Here is a 9,592-nt window from a genome sequence, read left to right on the forward strand (position 1 = left end):
CTTTCCTCCCTCTCTTTGCCTGCCTCTGCTACGTCTTTGTTATCTTTATGCTTTCTTCTTCCTTCGTTTCTTTCTTTCTTTCTCTATATATATAAACAAACAAACTTCGCAGTCTCCATCCCACATGAAATATGTCTTAATCATCCCCTTTTTACTCACTCCCACTCGACTCAACAAAACTGAATCTACTTTCTGGTTTCTCCTCCTCCTGCCTTCACTCCTCTTCCTTTCTTCCCTCCCTCCCTCCCTCCCTCCCAATAAACTGAATAAAGCAGCAGTCAAATCACCACCATTTGCCGCCGCCCACCACCTTCCCCTTCCCTCTTTCTTCCGCTGTTCTTTACCAAAACTATAAGAGTGCAAAGTACAGAGAAGCAAAATGCTTCTCCGCCTAGCTCTGCTCCTGATTCTTTTGGCTCCTTGCACTTTTTCCCTTAATCAAGAGGGCCTCATCCTCCAACAACTCAAGCTCGTTTTTGACGACCCGGATAATTTCTTCTCTGATTGGAATGACCGCGACATCACTCCATGCAAGTGGCGCGGTGTTACCTGCGACTCCCTGACTCACTCTGTTACTTCACTCGACTTCTCCAACGCCAATCTTGCTGGCCCTTTCCCGGCCCTCTTTACTCTGTCGATTGCGAAACCTCACCTCCATTTCTTTCTACAATAATTCCGTCAACTCTACCCTGCCCGAAGCCGACCTTCCCTTGTGCCGAACAATTGTTCACCTCGACTTGGCTCAGAATCTTTTAACTGGGAAAACCCGAGCTCCGTTGCCGAGCTTCCTAACCTCAAGTACCTTGATTTGACTGGGAATAACTTCTCCGGCGAGATTCCGGGGAGCTTCGGAACTTTCCGGCAGCTGGAGGTGCTGGGGTTAGTTGAGAACTTGATTGAAGGGGCAGTTCCAGCGTTCTTGGGGAACATTTCAACTCTGAAGCAGCTCAACTTGTCTTACAATCCATTTTTCCCCGGCCGTATCCCGCCGGAGCTCGGCAACTTGACGAATCTAGAGACCCTTTGGCTCACTCAGTGTAACTTGATTGGCGAAATCCCTGACTCGCTCGGTCGACTGAGTCGACTCACCGATTTGGACCTGGCGCTGAACGCGCTAGACGGGCCGATTCCGAGTTCACTCACCGAGTTGACCAGCGTGGTTCAAATCGAGCTCTACAACAACTCGTTAACGGGAGAGTTGCCCCCCAATGGCTGGTCAAAGATGACCGCCTTAAGGCGAGTAGACGCTTCAATGAACGGGTTGACTGGGATGATTCCAACAGAGTTGTGTGAGTTGCCTCTCGAGTCCCTCAATCTGTATGAGAACTCCTTCGAAGGTGAATTGCCAGAAAGCATAGCAAATTCGACAAATTTGTACGAATTGAGGATATTTCAGAACAACCTCAGTGGAGCTTTGCCTAAAGATTTAGGTAAAAACTCGGCTTTATTATGGCTTGATGTTTCAAGTAACAATTTTTCCGGTGAAATTCCCGCCAATTTGTGTGAAAAGGGGGTTCTTCTGGAGCTTTTGATGATAGACAACTCATTTTCTGGTGAAATTCCGGCTAGTTTAGGCCAATGCCAGAGCTTGAACCGTGTCAGATTGGCTAACAATAATTTTTCCGGTGCCGTGCCGGATGGGCTCTGGGGCCTTCCCCATGTGTCTCTACTTGACCTCAAAAGCAACTCATTTTCAGGCGGGATTGCGAAAACTATTGCCAGCGCGTCCAATTTATCGTCCTTAATTTTATCAAGTAACAAATTTTCTGGAGACATACCTGAGGAAATTGGATTTCTGGAGACTTTGTTGGAGTTTTCTGGCAATGACAACGTATTCTCGGGGTCTTTGCCCGGGAGTATAGTGAATCTTGGGCAATTAGGAAGGCTTGATCTTCATGATAATGCACTGTCTGGTGAGCTGCCAAAAGGGATTCATTCTTGGAAAAAATTGAATGAGTTGAATTTAGCTAATAACGATTTATCTGGGAATATTCCTCCACCAATTGGGAGCTTGTCTGTGTTGAACTATCTTGACTTATCAGGAAACAGGTTAACAGGAAAGATTCCGAATGAGTTGCAGAATTTGAAGCTCAATCAGCTTAATCTCTCGAATAATCGACTTTCTGGGGATATTCCTCCACTTTATGCTAAAGTCATGTATAGAAATAGTTTCTTGGGCAATCCTGGTTTGTGTGGAGACATAGATGGTCTATGTGATGGAAGAAGTGATAGGAATAATGGTTATGCTTGGTTATTGAAGTCCATTTTTGTCCTCGCTGGGGTGGTATTAATTATGGGTGTGCTTTGGTTCTATTGGAAGTACAGGAATTTCAGGAAGGTGAAACTGGCTATTGATAAGTCCAAATGGACCTTGATGTCATTTCACAAACTTGGGTTCAGTGAGTATGAGATATTGGATGCTCTCGATGAGGATAATGTTATTGGAAGTGGATCTTCTGGTAAAGTGTACAAGGTTGGGCTCAGCAGTGGTGAGGCTGTTGCTGTGAAAAAGCTCTGGGCTAGCACCAAAATTGCTGATGAGAGTAGTGATGTCGAGAAATGTAATGTTCAAGATGATGGATTTGCAGCAGAGGTGGAGACTTTAGGAAAGATTAGGCATAAGAACATTGTTAAGTTGTGGTGCTGTTGTACTACGAGGGACTGTAAACTCTTGGTTTATGAGTACATGCCTAATGGTAGTTTGGGAGATTTGCTTCACAGTAATAAAAGTGGCTTGTTGGATTGGCCAATTAGGTATAAGATTGCCATGGATGCTGCTGAGGGGCTTGCTTATTTGCATCACGATTGTGTTCCTCCTATTGTCCATAGGGATGTGAAGTCCAACAATATATTGTTGGATGGAGACTTCGGAGCTCGTGTTGCAGATTTTGGTGTGGCCAAGGTTGTCGATACAAATGGGAAGGGCACCAAGTCGATGTCTGTCATTGCCGGATCTTGCGGCTATATCGCACCAGGTTCGTCCTCCCATTCTCTCTCTGTTTTTGACTTATTTTGATCTGGTTGAGCTTTGATTGCTAAGCCCCATGGGACATTAACCACAAATTCATTAGACGTTTGGTATCAAATTCATCTTGATCTTTAGAGAAGTCCAATTTCAATAGCTAGACATGTAGAACTCAAAACTAGAACGATGGAGCCATTTGTATCTACCTTGTTGTTTTCAGAATCTGAGTGAAATGCTTAGATGAGGAACTCATATAATAGACTGTCATTCAGTATGTCAAATATTGGTTATCCATGATGCCAATATGAACCATTTAGAGTCTATTATTAGTAGATGAAAATCATGCTAGTAATCACTTGGGCTTGTTTTATCGTAATCTTTGGCTTGCATTATTTTCTCTTCTTAAAGATGCCTTGAGTCCGGTGAAAGGGTTTCTTGTCCAGGTCTAACTGTTGAATACGTTCTATCAGACATTTCTGTAGTGGATTTCCAAATTCAAGAACTCCATGGGCTTTGATGTAAGATAGTTAGTAGTACCAATGAGAAATAAAGGGATGCGGACTGTTGGCCCCTAACTCATTTTCAGGAGTTGTATATTAGAAACTGTGAGTGGTTTACTAATGTCTTCTTTCCTTCCTTTGGATTACTGATGAGCTGTTAATTTCATTTTTCGCTGCAGAATATGCATATACCCTGAGGGTGAATGAGAAGAGTGATATATACAGCTTTGGTGTGGTTATACTAGAGTTGATCACAGGGAGGCTCCCAGTTGATCCCGAGTATGGTGAGAAGGATTTGGTTAAGTGGGTGTGCACCACTTTGGACCAAAAGGGCATTGATCATGTAATTGACACAAAACTGGATTCTTGGTTCAAGGAAGAGATATGTAAAGTCCTCAATGTAGGTCTCCTCTGCACCAGTCCCCTTCCTATAAATCGTCCTTCGATGAGACGAGTGGTAAAAATGTTGCAAGAAGTAGGAGGTGGAAACCAACTCAAAAATGGTAGGACAAAAGATGGCAAATTGACGCCTTATTACTATGAAGATGCCTCGGATCAGGGAAGTGTAGCTTGAGGTGGTTTATACATTTGTTACAAGAGACTCAGAAACTGAAATCAGAAGAAGAACCTTCCTCCTCTTCATCAGCTAAATATATGATGCGAGTTTTTACAGGGTTGCTCATGGTGTTTGTTTCCAAGAGGGACGAGGGTCCTGACTCCCAAGGAATGGAGATGAGGGCTGGAGGTGAAACGGGGAGGACTGATGGGAATTGTTGTTTTTTGCTCAATGTAAATTAAAACCCCGCCAAAGTTTTTGCTTCCAAGTTTGAAAAGTGATCAACATTCAATTTTATCTTGTTTAAGTTTGCTTACCTAAATCACTGCGATTTTTTGATAGCGACTTCCCCTTCCTTATAGTGAAAATTCTTTGCATTAATGAAGAATTTTTAGTTGGTCGCCGAATGTTACTAAAAAGAAGCCTTTAATGGTGACTGACTTGCTAGAGACGCCTATTCTGCCACAAAAATCTAAAAGAAGTAACCAAGAATTGTGGTCTCTTAGCCCTTAACGATTCTTCTGCAAATTTATTGTCATTTTACTGGCCGGCCCCTTTGGTCCGTTTAAAATTTGCGGAAGGATTTTGGACCTTAGGTCTATCAATCAATTAATGAATCCATACGTGCGTGGTTGGCTCCATGATGGCAGCGTTTGATTGTAGGGTCTTGAGTTTCTAGCAAATCTGGAATCACAACAGAATTGTTAGCAAGAACCATCATCCATGATACAAAAATGTCCAAAGAGGTGTATGGTTCTTCAATGGTCTTTTTTAGGAAAAAGTATGCTCCTCATGTCAATTGGATTCATTATGCTCCTCATGTTTTGTTTCTTGGGGAAAGTCACGGAAATGAGAAAATTAAAGATTGTCAGGCACTCTTGGAATAGAATATCCCAAAACTGCACTCTCTCGAGAAAAGATGCCTCATCAATTGTAACTTTATATTCGGATTAAAAGCTAGAACATTTAATCCTGCAATTTTGCCACATATTATATTCGGATTAATCCAAATATGAAAGGAGAATATTTCACGAACTTATCATAACACGATGGTTTGATGAAAAATTTTCATTGGAGCATTCTTTTGAAGTAACAAAAGTTCATCAATTTCTTTGAAAAAGGAAAATATCTCATGCTTCCTCTTGTTATTGGCAAATAGGGGACACGCCTCCAGTATTCAAAGGTCAAACTCGCCTCTTGATGGCGGCCCAAAAATCTCTGAAACTCGTCCCACCTCCACAGCCTGAAGAAGAGTACTTAAGACTACTGGCTGTACAAGGACTGACTACCAGAAGCCCACAAAATGCCTACATTTAATTGTACATTCAATTGTGCTTTATATTACACCCAACTGGGTCAGTTCAGTTGGTTGCCCTGAAGTAATAGGAATTCTGCAACTTCATTACTTTGTCATCTACATTAGGCTTCAATATAAATGCATGTCTGGGCGTAATTTTTTTTTTTTTCAGTTGACTCTTCAGGCATCCAAGAAACAGATGTCGGTGGTATCCATTTACATGATGGTTACTCAGCAACATCGGAAGAAATGAATACAGAGCTCCAGCTAGCACCCAAGTCCCCTAAAAGTCTTTAGTTGAATACAAGTCAATTGAGGCCTTCTTGATTGGCCAAATTCCCAACTTCCGAAAGGGACTCCTCATTTTCTTCTCGTTTCACTACTTCAATTCCCATTTATAACTAGCCCTAACCCCGTCTGCGTACTAGAAAATATATTATTGGTACTTAATTACTACTCGAGTCAGAGGGTCTCTGTGCTAGCACATTTAAGTTTTAATTGTTTGGATTGTAATTTTCTTCAAACAAATTTTTTTTTTTTTAAGTTTTTCTTGAATACATTTTTCAATCATCTTTTTACTTTACCTACATTGAATTATTACGGTATATTTTTTTAATAAAAATTTCAGAAAATAACACTAGTATAAACAGACTTAATTTTAGTGAGCAAAATATTTTTGTTTGAATATAATTCTTGATATAATAATTCTAATATGATGGAGGGATGCAGATTTAGCTCTCAAATTTTAGAAGCGTATTTATCATAATACTACTTTAAATTTGAACGTAAACTAAATAAATGAATAACAATAGACGGTAGGGGTAGAGATTAAATTACTTACTAAATTTGTTTTTCTTGGTTCACCTCATTCATACCTTTTTTTTTTTTTTTTTTTTTTTTAAACGGACCTCAGTCGTACTTAAAGCCCAAAGGCCTGATATGCTAGATTAGCAAGCCAGTTGTGCAGTGGAGCAGTAAAGGTCCAATGGGGTCCGAGGATTCCAACCTTGTGATTAATATTTCGGGCTATATAACTTCCTTGTGGACTGCAGACTGACTGGACCATGCTTTTGCTGAATTTGTTTGTTGGACTAAATCTTGGGCTCGGACGTAAGTCTAAAATCATGCCTTTTTTTTTTTCGAAAGAAAAATTATGCCTATAAATTCATTTTGAGAACGTTAAATTTTAATTATGATATATAAAAGCTCATAATTTTCTCTCAACACTTCTCAGGTTGAATTTTTTTCCGAATGGTCCACAATGTCTGGAAAGATGATAAACAGAAAAGGAAAAAGTTTAAAAAAGACTTTTTCAGATATTTACAAAACCAAAAAAGGGCAGAAGATGAGACATTGGAAAGACTTAAAAGGGCTTTTAATTTTTTTTCACCTTCTACATAACTTTTTTTTGGGGCCATACTTTTTTCCCCTTCTACATTATTTTCTAACCATATTGGGAAGAGCAACTCCAATCATAACAGATTGAGCCACACACACACAAAAAAAAAAAAATTTTTTGGACATAATGCTCAGTCAATTTTGTTAATGGTGTTAGTTCAGAAGATAATTAATTTGGACATATCCAGAAAATTTGGACGAGTGGCTGACCAGCACGTTGAGTCAGAAATTGGAAATACAATTCACCAGTTTTCAAAGGACAGTTCACAATTTTACATATCAGGAGACTCCAGCACACAACTTCTGAAAAATGTGCTTTTCAAGTGAGTGTGTTTGGTCTATATATTGAAGTTGAGCTGAGTTTGTTTGGATAGTAAATTATTTGAGATAATTTTGTAAAAAAAAATACTGTAAAAAAATATTGAAGCATTTTTTTGATATAATATGTAAGATAAAAACGTGATTGAAAAATGTATCAATGATGCAAGTAAGTTATTGTGTGTAAATAAGGTGTAATAATTTACAATCCAAACACATGGATTATTACCATGTTCATGTGCCCTTGATCTCCTTTTTACAATTTCATGCAAGGATAGCCCTGGACTTTGTTTGGACAGCCATTTTCCGCCGAAAAATTGCGTCGTCTTTCGTGATCACATTTTCCTATTACCTTTTTTTCTTGTCTACATCAAATCGCTACAGTAATTTTTCTACAAAAAAATCCAAGAAAATGCAATCCAAACAAGGCCGAGTGGAAAAAGTTTACAAGATTATTTGTTTTTATCCAATTTATACTCGATCTAAATTTGCCTAAATACCTAAATTCGACCGATATCCCATAAATTCGTCGTAGATAATTTATTATTGAAACAAATTTATGAAATATTATAACCAAGTTGTGTCTAACACTCAACGTAACCAAATTGCTGTTAGGCGCAATTTATGGTTCGTTCTACTGCAATCATTTGTTTCTAGTGATTTTTGGTGTTATATAATGACAAATGAATATCGGTATCAACGCCAAAACATTAAAGTTACAAAATCATGCGGAGCAGAGCAGCCAACCTCAGAACCAACATAAGAGCTACAAGTGCTACTAGATTTCCTACTTTCTTACCAATTCCCCACCCCTGAGCCACTGATTTTCCAAAGCCAACACTTCTAGTCAACTAAGATTCCGTCCTTTTTATACAACTTTTCTCTCATTCACTTTCAATCTCCTATATAAACGAACTTCATCCCTCTGGCCTCCCGAAACTTGTCTGCAGTGTTAACTGCCCCAAAAAGTTGCAGAAAATTCCTTAAAACCACCTGATAATATCAAGAACCAGAGCATCAGCATGACTCATAATGAGATTACTCTTGTTTACGATGTTGTTTTGGTTTTTCTTGCCATTTTTATTAGCGTTCTTGCTACTTTTCTCCTCTTCTTTTGCAAGAAGAAGCCAATCAAAGCAGAGGAAACTCTGCAGCCCGCTGCCAGTTGCAAGCTCTGTGCATGTTCATGTTCGTTGATGGATATCGATTCTGCCACTGATGGCTTCAACAACAGAAGAATTATCGGAAAAGGCAGATTAGGGACGGTTTATGCAGCCGTGATGCCACGAGGAGAATTAGTAGCTGTCAAGAGGATCCATCCGCGGCTTGTTTTGACTAATGCAGGCTTTGGATTTTCATCGGCAATCAAGTGTTTATCCTTAGCTGATCATCCTCACGTTGTTCCCATCATAGGATATTCTGAGGCACCAGGTGAACGAATCATCGTCATGGAATTCGAGGGCATGCTTAGTTTGGAGTTCTATTTGCATCATAATCCTGACGGGGCTGCACTTTTGGATTGGAGCAGGAGGTTGAGGATAGCAGCCGGGGCGGCTAGAGGGATCGAGTACCTGCATCAAGGCATGGCACCGCCAATTGTTCATGGTTGTATCAAGCCATCAAATATTCTGATTGATGTGAAGTTTTGCGCAAGATTATGCGATTATGGGCTGCAATTTTTGGCACCTAGGGAGCGGCAGGGTCTAGAGGGATATGTTGATCATGAGTATTGGGTGGAAAAAGGAGGTGGTGCTTCCAAGGAAAGTGATGTGTATGGGTTCGGGGTGGTTCTGTTAGAGTTGTTGAGCGGTAGGAGAAATGAAGAGGGATTGATTGCTAAGTGGGCTTTGCCACTGATTAAAGAAATGAAGTTTGATGAACTGTTAGACCCTCGACTTGTAATACCTTCTGATATTAAACCCCTTATTAGATTGGCAAAAGTTGCTTCAGCCTGTGTTGGGAATTCCAGACCAAGTAGGCCTGCTCTCAGTCAGATTGTGCCCATTTTGAACAACTTAGAAGTGGAGATGAGCATCTGATTGCAATGCAGCAATATTAATTCTTCTGTACAAATTGATGAGCTAGAATTTACGAGGCCAATTCAAGAAACTGGAAATTCTAGCGGCCTCTGATGTTGATCTATCTTTTGTTAGTGTGAAACGGTGGAATCCTCTTGGACGGGAATGAGTGAATTCCAAGAGGAGGTTGGGGCGGTGGTTTGTCTTGTCTTGTAGGAAAGGATGGTGACATGGATTGACCTTTTTATGCGCAGGCAACGGAAGATATCTTGGGTGCGAGAGGGACACTTGCGTCTCCCATTGAATGAATGCTCTTTTGTTGTGTACAAATTTGTAGTGAGGACGCAAATTCATGCTTTTACCAATTAATTTATGTATCAAATTGGATGCACCTAGAATGATGATGAAGATGATAAGGAAGCTAGCTAAATATGAGAATAGGTGTTAAGACATTCCATACCGTACTACAGATACTTTTGATCTTGTACTTGTAAACTTTTTGATCATTCGGTCTAAGGCAGATCCCTGTCTTGATTATCA

The 9,592-nt window shown here is 40.1% G+C and overlaps 2 protein-coding genes across 2 annotated transcripts; both read left to right on the forward strand.

Moving 5' to 3' along the window:
• Positions 1–280: 280 nt before the first annotated feature.
• On the forward strand, positions 281–4,362 carry LOC113759646 (receptor-like protein kinase HSL1). Its single transcript, XM_027302223.1, is given in 4 exon segments — positions 281–616; positions 618–762; positions 765–2,975; positions 3,645–4,362. Coding segments are annotated over 4 exon segments (2,988 nt in total). The 5' UTR covers positions 281–379; the 3' UTR covers positions 4,040–4,362.
• Positions 4,363–7,860: 3,498 nt separating this feature from the next.
• On the forward strand, positions 7,861–9,592 carry LOC113763016 (serine/threonine-protein kinase-like protein ACR4). The gene has a single exon (XM_027306694.1). The coding sequence runs from the start codon at positions 8,057–8,059 to the stop codon at positions 9,071–9,073; it is 1,017 nt and encodes a 338-aa protein (XP_027162495.1). The 5' UTR covers positions 7,861–8,056; the 3' UTR covers positions 9,074–9,592.

The sequence above is a fragment of the Coffea eugenioides genome, chromosome 2 (genome assembly GCF_003713205.1).
Source record: "Coffea eugenioides isolate CCC68of chromosome 2, Ceug_1.0, whole genome shotgun sequence".
In the NCBI taxonomy this organism is placed as follows: Eukaryota; Viridiplantae; Streptophyta; class Magnoliopsida; order Gentianales; family Rubiaceae; genus Coffea; species Coffea eugenioides.